The sequence below is a fragment of the Drosophila busckii genome, chromosome 3L (assembly GCF_011750605.1).
Source record: "Drosophila busckii strain San Diego stock center, stock number 13000-0081.31 chromosome 3L, ASM1175060v1, whole genome shotgun sequence".
NCBI classification, from domain to species: Eukaryota; Metazoa; Arthropoda; class Insecta; order Diptera; family Drosophilidae; genus Drosophila; species Drosophila busckii.
In genome coordinates this window covers 1,171,822-1,188,491 of record NC_046606.1, presented here as the reverse complement: position 1 = coordinate 1,188,491, position 16,670 = coordinate 1,171,822, and the positions used below count along the sequence as shown (strand labels likewise).

Sequence of the window (16,670 nt, the reverse complement as noted above, 5' to 3'; positions counted from 1 at the left end):
GAACATTCTGTTTTTACTTGTGGGAGCGGGTCTATGGCCAATTTTTTTTCCCAGCAAATTATAATTTTTAGACCCCTGAGTATCCTTCCAATTCCAAAATGACATGCATATTCGTACTCCTGGGCATAAAATCTATCGATCTGCATTCAAGGATTTTCAAATTTGCAGAAAAAATATATTGAGAAAAAATTCATAGGGGGTTGTCGCAAAAAGTGATCAAAAAACACAAAATGTCCTTTGTCTCGGAAACTGCATGGACTACAAGGATGTCCTTTGGCATGCAAGTAGTGCTCATCAAGACCTTTCAGAATATACCACGCAAAGGACGAATGTCTTTACTGGAGCCGAGAAAAACAGCTTTTTTTGTATACAGAAAATACGCTATATCTCCCGTATCCTTTGCAGGATCAGGATCAAATTAGTGCCAAACAATGTTGTTTTAAAGGACTATCAACTGGCCAAAGGACATCGGGATTGTCCTTGTGGTTCCGGAGATAATGACCATTTTGTGTTTTTGGCCATCTCCTTGCGAGTTGAAGCTGAAAAATTTCCAAGTTAATGGATAATTAGATGACCCCATATTTTTTTGATGCAGGACGATAGAGTTTCGGTCCTGTGAGTGTCCGCAAACCAAACAATTTTGCAAATGCGGCAGGATACGCCCGAGATTATGGCCAGTTTTCTATGCAGGATTGCTCTTGTTAAGCAGCATGCGCATAGCAATTTACAATTGCAATATCTCTGAGGTCCTTTGCAAGATTAGGATCAGATAATGCCAAATGATGCTCTAGACCAAGGACTATCAATTGTCCAAAGCGCATCCAAATTCGACCACATTTCGCCGCGCTATGGCTACTTTCTCGGCAGGCTATGCTTTTTCATGTTGTTGTTGTCGTTCTTGTTTGTGTTGTAATTTGCAATCGCTCCAAATCGCATCTTCCGTAGCGGCAATTTTCTGAAGTACCAGGCGAACAGAAATCAACAGAAAGTAGCTGCATTAAATACACAAGCCAAGACACGAACCAAAATCTAGCCGCGACATCAGCCCCCTGCAACCCTGTGTACAGAGTTGTAATTGCGAATTTAAGCGCTCCGTTGGGCGGCAAATTTGAATTTTTAAAATAAAATAGCCGTTGGGCGGCAAGTTTAAATTTTCAATCGTATGCAAACGAAATTTGGCGTTTATTAAACTTTGCATATTCGCTGTTCACTATTCTTTACAGTTGAAATCGTAAAAAAAAATTGCTGTTATTACTACAACAAACATTCCAGCAGTAAGTTGCTTAACAATTGGATTTTTAGGGAACGTTAAATTCATACATTTGTCATATTTTATTTTGTAAAGCCACTTGCGCTGCCTCAATAGAAGGCGTTAGCATTAAAGCTTAAAATTGCGTACAAATTGGATTAGAACTTTTGGTTCAGTTACTTTTAAGCATACAAACACAATTGTAAAATATATTCTTTGTCACTCTAACCGAAAAACACAAAGCTTAACTTAATTAATATTAAATACGAGTATCTATGCACCAGCTTAAACTGTAGTGTCTAATTGAAGAGGCAATCAATGTGTAATACATATCTTAAAAAAGGCTTTTGTTTTTGTACTTAAACACTAATATTATATGCACGTACTTGTGTTCACATCACAGCAATAGACTTTTGACTTTTGATACAAAAAACATAAAGCTAACGATTATGTATAGCAACGCTTGCGCAGACTGATGTACATAAGCACGCGAAAGAATATCATTAGCATGGTCAGCAAGCCGAATTGATGCAGTATCGAAACCTTATCCACATCCAAGAATTTAAGCAGCACTCGTGGATCACTAAAGTGGCAATAGATGTCATCGCAGTCCAGGTCCTCGCGTTGAAAGCCAAATACAGCGAGTATTAAGGAGACAACGCCGACGCGTACATAACTGAATTTCATGAGGAGATTCATGCCAACGCCAATTTGTGGCGCAAAGTCAAAGCCATAAACAGCCAGACCCATTAGTGGTGCTATGAGCATGGGACCAACAACGCTGCCATTCTGCAAGGAGTAACAATTGATTAATAAATTTCTATATATGTATTATGTTGGGATTGGGCTTACTGTAATGCTAAAGGTAGCGCCTATGGCCAGGCCCATGCCCTCAGCCACCAAGGAGATCATTAGGCCCACAGCAGCAAATATGCAGAAACGCCAAAGCTGCTCCGGCAAGCCAGTCATCCAATAAGTCATTGCCATAAACGTTAAATTGAGCAGCACCTGCAGCGGCAAGCGTGAAATGGTCAGCGCCATGTAGTAGGGCATTAAGCTATACCAGCGATTAAAGGTTTCCTTGCGCACTACCTTGACATCTGCAGGATCTGCAAAGGCAACACAAGCTTAAGCAAGCATATATGTAGTTAATAGCAGCTACTACTTACAGCTTAGTATGGGCACCATAACCTGCGTATAGACAATCATGAGCACAGCGCCAATGCAGAACTTGAGATGATCAAACATGCGCGCACCCTGATTGCCCAGCTGAAAGAAGATGAGTCCGAAGAACAGGCCGCACAGCATATGATGGAACAGCTGTATAATCAAAGCCAAGCGCGCACGCATAATGCGCAGCAGCATGACGCGCATCAGCACCACGAATTGCCGCAGTCCGGATATGTCACGTCGATCGCGATAGAAGCGCTGCGAAAGCGCCTTCATTTGCTCCAGCAAAGCACCAGCGCCGTTCATTAAGCTGCCATCAGTAGAAGCAGCGCTGCCAGCAAAGATTGTAGGCAGCAGCGGGCGCTTAGGTTGCTCCACAAACAGCGTTGTTATAGCCTGTTGTGGCTCCACATACTGCGGCGCCTTAGCGCGATAGGTCAGCTTGCCATTGTCTGTGAGCTCGATAAGCCGCGGCACCAGCTCCCCATCGTCCACAACTTCTATAACTATAAACACACTTTAGTAAAGTTTAGTTGCACATATATTGATACTTACTGTAATCTGAGGGACTGTAGTAGCGTGGGCAGTCAAGCTGCGCCAATCTTAAGAACGGTATAGTTGCCTGTGGAGTGCCTTGGTACACGCACTGCCCCTTGGCCAGCACATAGATGCTATCGAAGCAGTTGTATATTGTTGCCGACGGCTGATGTATGGTGCACACCACAGTGCGTCCCTCTTTGGCCAGCGCGCTGAGCAGGCGTATGCACTGCGCTGCTGTGACCTCATCCAAGCCACTGGTGGGCTCATCCAGAAAGAATATATTTGGATTGTCCACCAGCTCCAGTGCTATGGACAAGCGTTTGCGCTCGCCGCCGCTTAACTTTTCAGCGGTTACGCTGCGACGATGATTGAGATTCAGATTTGTCAATATATCTGTTATAATTTCTTCCTTTTTCAAGCGCGACTTTAGCTTCAGATCGCAAGAGAGATTCATGAGCTCCTCCACGCTGAGCAGCGTCTGATGACAATCGTCCTGTGTTATATAGCAGGCATTATCTCGTTTGATCTTAATGCTGCCCTTGACGCCAGTGGTTCTGTATAGCAAACATAAGAAAACAGTTAGTTTAAAGTGTAATCAATCCAAGACTAAGACTCTGCTCTTAAATATTAACTATTATATTATATACTAACGTGTTTCTAATAGAACTATATTGTTTTAAAAGCAATTTACTGCTGCTTTGGCCTTCACATGTCATTTTCATAATTTTTGTTTAAACGAAACCCCCGAAAAACGTTTATGATATCACAATGACTAAGCATAACTGTACGCCGAAAATAAAAAGTTATTATTAATTGCCGATTGTTGGTGATTCTATTTTGAGGAAGGTTTTTGAAGCGTAGCGTATAAGATCTTCAATCTATTTTCGCATTTACAATTATTTTTATAACACAACCGGTTTAATTGTCAAATGCTGTAAAGTTAAGTTAAGAATTTATATATATACTAAATTCAATGAACGCATTATTATTTTTTTTGTGTAGCAAACATGTTCCCGTTGCTTATAACTTTATTATTGTTATTGTTTATGTAGAAGAAGTTTGTACGTCATCGCTACGTTTTCTCGTATACAAAATGCGTGTTTTTTTTTTTTTGTATCGTAGCTTACCTGAAACCCGAAATCGCGTTTAGCAAACTGCTTTTTCCGGCCCCCGAGGGGCCCATTATAGCCGATAGTTGTCCATTACGGAAACTACCGCTGACGCCTTTTAAAATTTGCCGCTGGCCGGTTGATCGCACTGCAAAACAGAGAAAAATATTTAGAAAAAAAATCTATACAGAATTATTTAAAATGTTGTTAGTGTCAAGTTTTATAAAGGAATTTATTTGTTTGTCTCATTAGTTTCTTGTTATGCTAAAAATAAAGTGTGTAAATATTCTTTAAACACACCTCGTTGCAAAACAGTTAGTAAAACTATTAAAAGAACATTAAACATTAACTTTATGAGCAGTTACATTACAGGCAGTTAAATTTAATCGCAGCGCTTAATCAAAACTAATTAAATTAAAGCTGCTTGCTTTTGAAAAGAATCTGATTAAAGTTGAGCTCATAGGCTGAGCTGCATATAATCAAATTAATTGATTTTAATAATTGTCGGCTGGGCAATTTTTCAACTCTATATATAGTATATATTCCAGATTCATATCGCTTATAGCCACCACACGTGTTTACAATGTTTGTAGCCAAGTATGTCAATGTCCAATGTTCTTATCAGTTTAGCCCTGAGAACGTGATGGGAATTCAAAAGTAAGTTATTGGGTTATAGACAACAGACAACAAGTTGATGGTTGCGCCTCAATTAGTATTCATATATTTAATAATCTATATATATTAGCAGGCAATTATAGTATACAATTATAATTAGTAGGGCAGGTTAGTAGGGACTGCAATTAATTGTTAATGCAGCAGCTGCGCTTATTAACGAGTAAAAGTGTAACTACTATAATTTTATTACTATAAGTGTGCTCTAACCAGTTAAAAGATTAAAATACAAGTTCAAAGCCTGATTTGGTTTAGTCAGCGCTTCAACGAAATTTTTTATATTTCGCATGCTTAGTGATAACATGACTATGCTATATATATATATATAGACATGCTAGCCGGAACTTTGCTCGCAGACATGATTATAAACTTTAGCTTTGCGTTGTGATTGCTTAAAAATAGTTGCAATGCTTTAGTAGAGACTGAAATTGAAGAAGAGTCAAAAACAAGTTTGAAAATTAGAATCTACAATTTACTCAAAATCAATTAGTAATTAAATCTTAGCTTGAGAAAGCGCAGCTAAGCATTAAAATATAAACAATGAATGCGCAATTCCATGGTCAGCTTATAAATTGTTTGTTGCTATGCGTCAAAATATGTCAAGCTTATCAATTGAGAGCAATATTTAGACTTAGCAACTATAATTAAAAACTAAAGCAACAAGGAAACTTCAAATTGACCTCACACAGTTTGTTGCAATTGAAATTCCGCGCGCAAAGTGCAATAAATCAAAGAAGGTCAGACTCTGACTAAATATTGTAGACATATATATTAGCAATTTAAAAAACCAGTGGCCAAGTTTACATACCAATTAGCCTGGCTAGTCAACAAACAAACAAACAGCAACAACTTCGGGGCGGCATTGTTTGAGCTTGTTCAATATACAACTCAGAACAGCAAACTGAAGCGTTGCTCAATATTTGACAAGCACATAGCATAAGGCGCCACAAGCATTAAAGACCGAACGCAATCATGTGCCCCAAGCCACAATCAAAGTTCACCTACTACGAATCTGAGTCACAGTCCAACTTATATGTAAATACTACGAGGCGACGTGACCGAAATCTGTTTTGCATTTACAATTAGTCTGCGTGGTGGGCGGAACGTGTCGAAGTAAAAAGTTTGAGTTTTTTTTTTTATAAAGCAATTGCACTTGAAGCTTGTGAAATTCGCAGCAGCTTCAATTTAAAGCTTAGCTGTTAATAAGCTGTTACTTTAATTAGCAACTGTTAATTTAATTAGTTGTAATTGAAATGCGTCTGCGCATGTTGAAACGCAATTTATTTCAAATAAAAATTGAGCAGCACGTGGACTAACATTTAGATTAGTTTGATATTTACGATCAATTAGAAAGTCAAGTTCGATAATCGAACGCCCTTTGCATTAAGTATTTAATATATAAGCAAATTTAATTATCAAGCTGCAGCCATAAACTTGTAACATTATGGAATTAATTAGTTAACTGACAGCGCCTTTGCCCTTAGATTACATTTAATAATCAACTTTATAATAAAGTCATTGATTTATTTAATGCTTTGTTTACAATTATTACAAAGTTGGTAGCGCCTGAGAAAATGCATAAACTATAGAGATCGAAGCAGCTTAAGTGCTTGAATTTGAATTACAGATGCCAAGAATAAAGCTGCAACATGTCGTATACGTAATCTGTTTAAAAGCTTTGTGCGCAGTCGTTGTCATAAATTGTTTAAGTAGCAAAAACATAGACAATTTGTTATAATAGATTTTAGTAACTGTCACTAGCAAAATAATTGCTTACTTATTGTTATGTAAATAATTAAAATATTGTAATGCTGCCGCTGCGATTGTTGTTTTTTTAATTTATGGCAATTTCCGTCAGGCTATCATCAAGTTGGTGACGCACTCATCACAGAGCTGGTGCTAAGTCCATATAAGTTATATGCCAAGATTAGAAAGCAGCGGCTTGAAGCTTTTGAAATGAAATTCTTGAAAAACAACATAACAAATTCCATTGTGACTTATGTCAACTAATTTGTGTGCAACTCTTAATGTTGTCACAATTGTTTGCGCAGATTGGAAAAACTAGTGGAAATGCCAAATTCAAGCAGCTAGTTTTTAAATGAAAGCAAGCAGCAAATTATTCAATCAATGTTGGTCAATTTAAGCATTTTTTTTCACTCGAGCATAATCTGGTTATTGTTGCCGCTGCGGCGTTCGCTTTGCCTGGCACTAATGATGTTTGCATGCTGATGATGATGATGATGTTTCATCAGCTACAATAGTTTGAGGAAGTGTAAGCATTGCAACTGTGCACAATTTTTAGTTGATATGTAAGCATACATACACACACATACTGTGGATAGACATTTATAAGCATGACTGTTTATCGCCTATTGTTGTATTTGGCGACAAGTCGAGCTGCGGCTGTTGCGCTGCACGTTGCACATGTCGTATGAGTGACGCTGATTAATTTTGATTACACACTCAAAAAAAAAAAAGCAACACTAGACTTTGGAATCTTGTGCATAACTAAGCTATTGAGCTAGTTTAGGCTAGTGCTATATATAGCGCACACATTTTATAAGTTAACCAAAAATTAAGTATACGCAGCAGCAGCTGTAAATCAACTGAGCGAATTAATTATGTTACGTTCAATACATTTACAAGCACACTTAACACTTAAGTTTGAGCAGCTATTTGATTTGATTTGCTTTTGAACTTGAGTTGGCTGCCAAAAGTGCTTGAAATCCACTAAGTCGAGCATTTCAAATTCAATTTCAATGTATTTCTGCACTTAAATAAGGCAATACGACGTCTGTGTCTAACGTAAAACTTGTTTTATTTCGACAACAAGAAAATGCGAGGATGCGGCACAGCAATAAAAATTGCATTTGACGCGCCAAACAGCAGCAGCTAAAAAGGTCACTACTGCTTTGGCTTTGTATACAACAAATACAACATTTTGCAATAAACATTTACTGCTAAGGCAATAGTAGTAGAAGCGCAAATTGCTTTTGCCTGCCTGCCCGTCTTGTAACTATAATTATAGCACTGAGCTAGGCAAAGAAGTTGCGAAAATGTGTAACAAGCAGCAGTAGACTACTCAACTATAATATACACTTTATGCACAAGTAATAGCAAACAAGTTGCAGTAACTAAAGCTATGCGCCCATAAAATAAAACAACAAATTGACCTACATTTTTAAAATGTAAACTAACCCATAACAAAATTAAAAGCTGTAGTTACATTTTGTAATGCTTTTTAAATAATATAAACAGCATTTAATATGTGTGTCATTAACATGCATTGTCTAATGTTTTAAACTGCTCTGAGGTTTCACTTATCGACATAATGCACAATAAAAAGTTCAAGTGTGAAATAGTTAGGGCTGACCTACTAACTTAGGCACTAAAATATTCGAATACTTACAGTAGCTTGTGCGTTGCTGCACCGTATAGAAAACATCCTGAAATTCCACATCCTTGGAATGCTTGGAGAGCAGGCTCTTGGTTTGCTCCATATTTGTTTTGATTTATGCAAATTTATGTATTTTGATACATAAGCGTAAATAGCTTTGTAAACGCGTTTACAAATTGTCGTTCTATTATTTTGTGATTATTTATCTATATTTTCATATGTTAATCGCGTGTGTGTGTTCCAGCCTACGTGCTAAGCTTGCAAACAGTTTTATTAACTGCGATAAGAAATTAAACTATTTCTGTTTACGTTTTAACTTTTTTGTTTGTAATGTTTGTAGAGGTAGGTTATAGCTGAAGGCGTAAGGCGGTTTGCTATTGTTTTTGTTTAGCGACACGCATCGTAAATTGTTGTTGTTTATAGAATTACGCGCTGAAAATATAAAATTAATCATTAAAAATATGGCTGGATTTTGTTTTTCTTTTTATTGCTGTACTGTTAAGCAGCGTGTCAGCAACAACAACAAATAAATGTTATCAGCATAGATTTTGTGTTTTATTTTTTGTTATTGCGGCCTTGACTATAAACGTTAATAATCCGTTTCTCTTTGTTGCTAAACGCTGCATAAATTCGCAGTTGGCATTCCTAGAACCACGCGCCCATTGCTTTGACACCACCACCACCCCCCAGTCCAGCCGCGCTGATCCGCTGGTGGCCATCTATGCATTTTTATTATCTACTTAACGTATTACTATTATTTATACATTTTTATTGTCAGCAAGCTACAATAATTCTTTAATTGATTTGGCTTTGTCTGTGCTGTAAACTTTGGCACTAAAGTCAATGAACTAAGCAAACAAAATGTTATTATAAATATAATGATCCCGGATTTGTGCACTCTCTTTTCATTGAAATTAAACTAGTTTAAAATAAATCATTTTATGCTATATCAATCATTTTTAATATGCATCTAGTACAAGTACAAATTTGATTGGCTTTCACTTTTGTCGCTCACGCAAAGTTTCTAATTAAACGGAAATCAGTCTAAGCGATAATTTAAAAACAGAAGAAATCATCATCCTGCTTATGCAAATATTAAATGCGCAGCTGCAACCGGTTGCTAGTTTAAGTAGTTAGTATAAATCTAAATCCTAATTGGATACGTCAGCACTAAAACCTGTTTGGTTCTTTACGCTTGTAGCTAATTATTGTCCTGTCGTTATGTTTTTATAGTTACTAAAAAAAACGCGCAAAAAATAAAAATAAGCAAAGCTAAAAAACTGCCAAGTCACGCGGTCCATGCAAATAGCAAAGACAATCCAAGCAGACAGCTCACGATTCGATGTGTCTGAGTTTCGCGTGGTGGGTGAGGTAGGGGGTGTGGGGGGAGTCTCAACAGCTGACAGTCACTGACAGTTGAATCACGTTTGTTCCGCTTTTAGCACTGATGTCTTTTATCCCAAGCAGAGATCTATCTATCAACTCGGCTCTATCAACTATTTGCTGCTAACTAATTTAGTTGCTGCTGCTTTTAATTGTATTAGCATTTAGCAAATGCTTCCGACATGCGCTAGTGTAATAGAGAAGTGCTAGAGCTATTCTAGTTGGCGTCACCCTGTATTCTGCTGTAAACAAATACAGCACTGGGCACTGCAGATCACTGTGGGATTTGCTCTGCTGCCATTCTTCCCATTTGCTTATTTAAGGTACTTTATTTGGCGTCGTCTGCTGCCCAAGGCAGGGTGGGGGGAGGGGGATTATCATCAAGCGTAGCTGTGGGGTTTAAGTGCAAGCACGTGTGTGTGTGTGTGCGAGTGTGTGTGTGCGTTTGTATAAAACTCGTTTTGGATTTTTATATCGGCAAAGAAGCCTTTTATTAGGCTGAATACACATGCATATAGAAATATACAGTAGAATCTTGATAATGGCAACAGCGGAACATTCTGGAAATGTCAGCAATATGAAATTTGTGCAAGATCTTGTCATTCTGGATAGAAACTTACAAAATTTAGTATAGGTAACAATAATTTTATTAAATAATTATAAATAAGTTTGTCCAATCTAACGAGTTTGTACTGTATGTGAGTAAATATTTCTCAAACAGTTCCAAGTGTTGACTTTGACAATTTCGTTTTCAACAAGGAAATGAGCGCTCCAATTTGAATCTATTGGATAATTGCAAAAAAATATTTGAATATGCAAATCTGGCTGTCCCCAAAGCAAGCGTTCTATGCTAATTGTTTCGATACCAGGCACTATTATTTATATAAAAGCTGAGAGAACTTGCGTAAATATTTAATTTGTTTATTTATGTATGTATATTATTAACCACAGCTGACAACGATTTTTAGCTATTGTCATTTTTTCATTGGAAATCCATAATGTGTTTGCCGAACGCTTAAAGTGTCTGCAGCTTCAACTGTTGTTGCATTTAGTTTGAATTATTTATATTTTTGTTGTTTATTTTTTTTTAATTTTGATATTAATTGCTGTTAGTCACGTTTATAAATGATGAATTATTTTAATTCAATAGTTAATTTTCTGTTGAATATTTATGCAGCAATTGTTTTAAACTGTGCATATATAAATAAATTTAAAATCGATTATTCTTTTAATGAAATACCAATTGTACCAGCGCAATAATTGCCCTTTTTTTATATAATTCAATTCTTGTGCTAATCGCAACTCTTTAAACGATTTGAGAACAAAGCAAATTGCTGGGAAAGCCACAGAGAGTTCAAGAATCAAATAATGCGATTTAATCACATCAATCAGCCAAACAGCTTTTAATAATTTGTGTGCAAACAGATTCACTCAAAATATAATTAAATATTCCTTTCAGTAGAGAATTTCATGTCCATGCACTGATTCATTTGCTATATTTTAAATGCGTTTATCTTATTTGCCAGTATATAAATTTGCTTGTCAATGTTGCTTATGCTAACACACACACACACATGTGTAAGAAAAGGGCGCACAAAGAATTGGTAAACACTAAGCAGAGGGCGCACAAAGTGCCGTTGCTTAAGAAAAATCGCACCCATACACATGCATTGCTACTCCCACACTTCGCATTTCTTTCATTGTGTGCAAAATACAAATAAACGCGCTTACGTTGATTAAGTCCAATGTGAAAGATTGCACCGCAACACTTCTTAAGCTTTATACTATACACACAGTAAATAACAAATAGACTGCAAAAATAGATAAACAACAGCGAAACAAATAAATTATATTTGTGTCTCCTTTGCAGCGCAAAAAAAAGGCGCGCCGAGCGTGAAACGAAAGTGCATTAAAGCAAACTGCAAACTTTCGCTTTCGCACAACATTTACTACAACGAATTCAACTATTAGCACTTGCACTTTACCATAAATTATTACATTTCAATTTTACAGGCACTAGCACTGCACTTACACTTTGTTATTTTCAATTTGTTTCCGTTCTTTCGCGAGCAACTATAAACCGAACCGCGTAACCGGACAACTTTTCAAACAATAATCTCGACTTTCCGCGCGCTGCTTATTTTGTTTATATGTATTTTGAATGTCGTGCCGCGGCTGCTAAGTTAGTGGTGTACGATATTTGGCGATATTTAAAATGGCACATATGGCAACACTGTTAAAGGTTGCTCTCAAACAGATATATCGATGATTGTTTTTGACGATATTTTGATACTTGACCGCTACTATTCAAAATTTAGTTTTATTTATTTAGTATTACAATTGCAAATGCTTAGAACTAGTTTGGCAACTTTGTGGACATTAAACAATTACAATTTTCTAAAAAATCAGATGCTATTTAAGTTTAAGCTTACAGCTAAATGTATTAAAAGGCGTTTTAAAATTAAACGGTGGGGTACATTGCAGTTCGATGAGCCTTGAAAAAGTTATTGCATTACAAAATTTAGATTAATAAACTAACTGCAAGTATAGTATAAAAATGTCAGGAACGCGTGGAGGGCGTAGAGCAGCAGACCATGGAGACATCTAAGGGAGCGCACTCCTGGGAGCACGCAAAATTCGAGGTGGTGCTGCTAGTTTCATTGAAACCGCTGTCAGTCCGACAAAAACCAATACGTTGGACAGTTTGTATAGAGTCTGTAGTAGCACTTGGAGCTGGCTTATCAGTCACTATTACCTCTTCAAGTAGCTCCTCTGGCTCATCCAGTAGATTTGCGCTAAACGATTGCGACAGATTCTTGCGATTAGCAGAGCGTCCACGACGATGACCACGCGGCGTGTCGGAGTTGGATGAGCTGCAATTAAAGCTGAGGGTAGACAGCTGCATTGCATCCTCATCTACGTCATCTGTGTCATAGTCTGTCTCTGGCTCAAATAGCTGTGGCTCCGACAGCTGCTTCACCTGGCCTGACGATTGTTTGATGCTATTCACGTGCAGGCGACTCACTCGTTGATTAATGCTGCAGTCTGTGGAGTACTCCAAGGCCATAGGCGAGCTGCTGCGATCGGGAGTAAACTTGCAGGCAACTCGCGCAGTGCCAGTGAGTTCGGATAGCGTCATGTTGTTATTGTTGCTACTTGTGCTGGGCTGCTGTGTGCGTCGACTTAAATGCTCTGAGGGCGCAATGGGCGAAGGTATATCCTGCATATCTTGAAACAGATGTTTCCGTTTCCCATTGCCATCGTCAGGTGTGCCAATTGGTAGACCACATAAATTGCGTATGGGTGACAGGCAGCCAAAGCTGCTAGAGCCTTCTTCGCCGGGGGAATCCGAGAGCCTGCCTGCAAACAAGGTCTGCTTACCCTGTGGACTCGAACCCACCATATGTATTTGCTGCTGCTTGATCTAACTCACCCAACACCACTATGTTCTGCAAATCAAACAATTTGCGACGCATGGAGCTGTTAAATAGATCTACGCTGCTCCCAGACTTGCAGTTTCGTGCTGCTAAATGAGGGCTGTAAGGTCTGGACGCAATGCCTCCTCCAGCGCTGGTGGCAGTACGGGCGGTAATGTCAACTCTGTTTGCACTTCACAGTCGCGGCGACGGGGCTTGGTTTTGTTAGATATTGGCGTATTATCATCAATTTCGCTTAATATAATGCGTTGCTTGCGCAGCGGGCAGTCGACCGGACTTGGCACTATGTGAGATTCCTTGAAGAAGGTGCTTATGGCCAGCTGTGCCTTAGATTCTTGCTCTGGATCTGGTGAATCGTGAAATTGTGTTTCATGTGGCTCCACATCTGCAGGCTTGAGCTGTGATACTTCTTCTATATCCCATTCGAATTGTGTGGAACACAGTTGAGGTGTGCGTGTGCGGCACTGAAAAAGCGATGGACTGGCCACACATAACGGCATTTGAATGATGTCTATAAATACACACATTTTGATACTCACCTGGCAATTAACGGCAAGTGCAAGCGTTCCGCCAGAGCATTTTCAAATGGATTCCGCACCTTTTGTTGTCTTTTGGGGGGCGGTGTGCATACCGTTGCCGACGAACACATTTGGGGACTTGCATTTGGTTTGGCGCCATCGGTAGGCGTTGTAGACGCCACTTTTGTCAGACTGCTTGTGCTCATGCGCCGCCCACTTGCAGTTATTCTGCATTTTAACTCGGAAAAGTATCTTGTCTTGAGTGCCTGGGGAGTGCGCACCTCATCCGTGTACATTTTTCATAAATATATTTACTAATTTCCACTTTTTAACACAAGTTTTTTTTACAAATTTTCGTTTGAGCAGCAGCTGTCAGTTTTTTAAATGACCAGCTATATTCGATACATTCTTATCGATAATAAGAACATAATACTTCGCTTGGCAAATATTTGCGTTAGGAGCGATCTGAGTGTATTAAATTATTGAAAAAACATTCCACGGTGATGCGGCTGACCTATTGAGAACTTTCATTTTCACAATAGGAAAACTTTAATTAATGGCATTTTAAGTGCGAACAAGGCTTCGCTTACTTCGATTTGGCAGCGTTCAATTGACTGAATAAGTTCATTTGATCCTTTTTAATCAGTCAAATAGTTCTTTTTGCTCGTTTGTTTTTGTTCATCATTCGTATGTTAATTTATAATCCGTTATATGTATATATTGAATATTGTACCACAGATAATGAATGTTTACACTATAAAAACTTAGTATAATTTGTATTTCATACGTCATTAAATGACATAAACAATGCCAAATTGAACGATTTAGTTCGCTCACTTTTGTGAATACGTTTTGTTCGTTCGTTTGTTTGCTCGTTTGCTGGTTCGGTTATTCGCACACCGCGCAGCACTATTGTGAATTCTTTTTTGGGTTTCATTCTTTGAAACCGAATCGAGGAATCGGCACCACGGCCGCAAAGTAAGTGAAAAAAATTATTACTATATTTCGGTTGCATAAGAAATACTAATCACATGTTAAAAATTAGATAAAAAAAATTTCGGTTTTGATATATTGGTGTAAGTTGTGTACGGTGTATTGCTTTGCGAATGTGAATTAATGCCCGGGCAGCTGACGTAGTCCGTAGTGCACGTCATTATGTAACCTAAAATTGGTGATTGGGCATTGGTGAAAAATATAGCCGACCAGCCAGGCAGCTGATTAAATTAGACAAGTGTTAATGGTGTGCTAATTATAAACGCTTATCTCTTATCTCTCTTGCAGTTCTTTTTAAGCTCAACTAACTTTAAAGTACATGACCATGTTCTCCTCGTTCTTTGAGACCGCAAGGAATTCGCCATTCCGCTCGCCCTTAGCACGCGTCCAGTGCGAAGAGAGCAACAAAAATAGTATGGCTCTTTCGGCTGTACCAGCAGTGGGCACATCTCCTGGCCCCGTGCATGGACGCGAAATTGCCGCAGCTGCCAGCGCTGCAGGCGATTCCTGTGAATTCGGCAGCAGCAAGTACTTTGCATTGTGCGGCGTTGGTGGTATCCTGAGCTGTGGTACCACGCATACATTTGTCGTGCCATTGGATTTGGTCAAGTGCCGTCTGCAGGTCGATCAGGCCAAGTATAAGAATCTGTTCCATGGCTTCAAGGTCACCGTGGCAGAGGAGGGCGCTCGTGGTTTGGCCAAGGGTTGGTTCCCCACCTTTGTGGGCTACTCGGCTCAGGTGAGTGTCATTACCGTTCAATTGCATAATTATCGGCGTAATCTATAAAACGTGACTGATTACAGGGCTTGTGCAAGTTTGGCTTCTATGAGATTTTCAAGGTGAAGTACGCAGAAATTTTGGGCGAGGAGAAATCGTATCTGTATCGCACCTACTTGTACTTGGCTGCCTCAGCGTCGGCTGAATTCTTTGCTGATATTGCATTGGCTCCATTCGAAGCGGCCAAGGCTTAAGATCCAGAACTATTCCTAGGATTTTGCCAACACATTCCGTGAGGCAGTACCCCAAGATGTTGAAGGAGGAGGGCATCAATGCATTCTACAAGGGCTTGGTCCCATTGTGGATGCGTCAAATTCCCTACACCATGATGAAGTTCGCGTGCTTCGAGCGCACCGTCGAGCTGCTCTACAAGTAAGTTCCCAAATAGAGCTGTGAATAACAAATTGTTAACACATTTCTATTGCCACAGATATGCAGTGCCCAAGCCACGTGCTGAGTGCACCAAGGGTGAGCAGCTGGTTGTCACCTTTGCCGCTGGTTATATTGCTGGTGTCTTCTGTGCCGTTGTTTCCCATCCTGCTGATGTGGTTGTATCCAAGCTGAATCAATCTAAGGGCGCTAGCGCTGTGCAGGTGGCCAAGTCGCTGGGCTTCATGGGCATGTGGAACGGTTTAACGCCACGTATTATTATGATTGGTACACTCACTGCCCTGCAGTGGTTCATCTATGATGGTGTCAAGGTTGCCTTGGGCATTCCTCGTCCACCACCACCAGAAATGCCAGCCAGCTTGAAGGCCAAGCTGGAGAAGAAGCAGTAAAAAAAACTCAATAGGTTACAAAATCAATAACCTAAAAACAAGAAAACAAAACCCGTTTTGTTTTTCCGCTAAGAATTAAAATATCTATATTGGGTCTAAATCAGAGTCCTAGCAACAGAACCGAATGGCAACCACCGTGGGAAGCAAAATGAGCTGGCGAAACTAACATACTATATACATATATATATATAATTTTATATAATTGGATTCTTTCTCGCCGCACACATCAAAAATAATATTGTTTCACTTTCATTGTTATGCGCATTTTCTAAGGCACATGACCATTCCACAAAAAAGATAACGATACCATTTATATTCTATGCATTTCTATCTCATCTGCTCTATAAGAACGCAAAATACATTCTTTACTTTGTAAGCTATACATTTTCACGCTTCAAGTATTCCAATTTATAAATCTTTTGTATGTTTTAGTTTACGCTGATATAAATTGTTTGTATGTTGTTTCCCAAAACTCAGATAAGGATTGTTAAAAATGTTAGACATAATCATGATATGATATGATATTACGCAATAGTTATGATACGCTATTTAAATTCAAATTAGTGCAAATTAAAAACCAATGCCGATAAACACTCTGAAATAAATTAAATTAAAAACAAAATACCATGAATGGTTTTATTCAAT

At 38.6% G+C, this 16,670-nt stretch overlaps 3 protein-coding genes across 3 annotated transcripts; 1 reads left to right on the top strand and 2 right to left on the bottom strand.

The window, feature by feature from the left end:
* Positions 1-1,165: 1,165 nt before the first annotated feature.
* LOC108601125 (ATP-binding cassette sub-family G member 1) lies at positions 1,166-11,622 on the bottom strand. The gene is made up of 7 exons (XM_017989046.1): positions 11,553-11,622; positions 8,150-8,569; positions 4,087-4,216; positions 2,975-3,513; positions 2,419-2,925; positions 2,102-2,358; positions 1,166-2,038 (listed from the first exon to the last, which is right to left on the bottom strand). Exons 2-7 carry the CDS (start codon positions 8,238-8,240, stop codon positions 1,697-1,699), a joined length of 1,866 nt encoding a protein of 621 aa, XP_017844535.1. The 5' UTR covers positions 8,241-8,569; positions 11,553-11,622; the 3' UTR covers positions 1,166-1,696.
* A 254-nt stretch (positions 11,623-11,876) lies between these two features.
* Positions 11,877-13,857, bottom strand: LOC108598672 (protein aurora borealis). Its single transcript, XM_017985389.2, is given in 4 exon segments — positions 11,877-12,927; positions 12,929-13,065; positions 13,068-13,437; positions 13,497-13,857. Coding segments are annotated over 4 exon segments (1,629 nt in total). The 5' UTR covers positions 13,772-13,857; the 3' UTR covers positions 11,877-12,080.
* Positions 13,858-14,348: 491 nt separating this feature from the next.
* Positions 14,349-16,641, top strand: LOC108598417 (phosphate carrier protein, mitochondrial). The gene is given in 6 exon segments (XM_017985044.2): positions 14,349-14,453; positions 14,757-15,207; positions 15,273-15,434; positions 15,436-15,489; positions 15,491-15,618; positions 15,677-16,641. Coding segments are annotated over 5 exon segments (1,113 nt in total). The 5' UTR covers positions 14,349-14,453; positions 14,757-14,787; the 3' UTR covers positions 16,026-16,641.
* Positions 16,642-16,670: the final 29 nt, after the last annotated feature.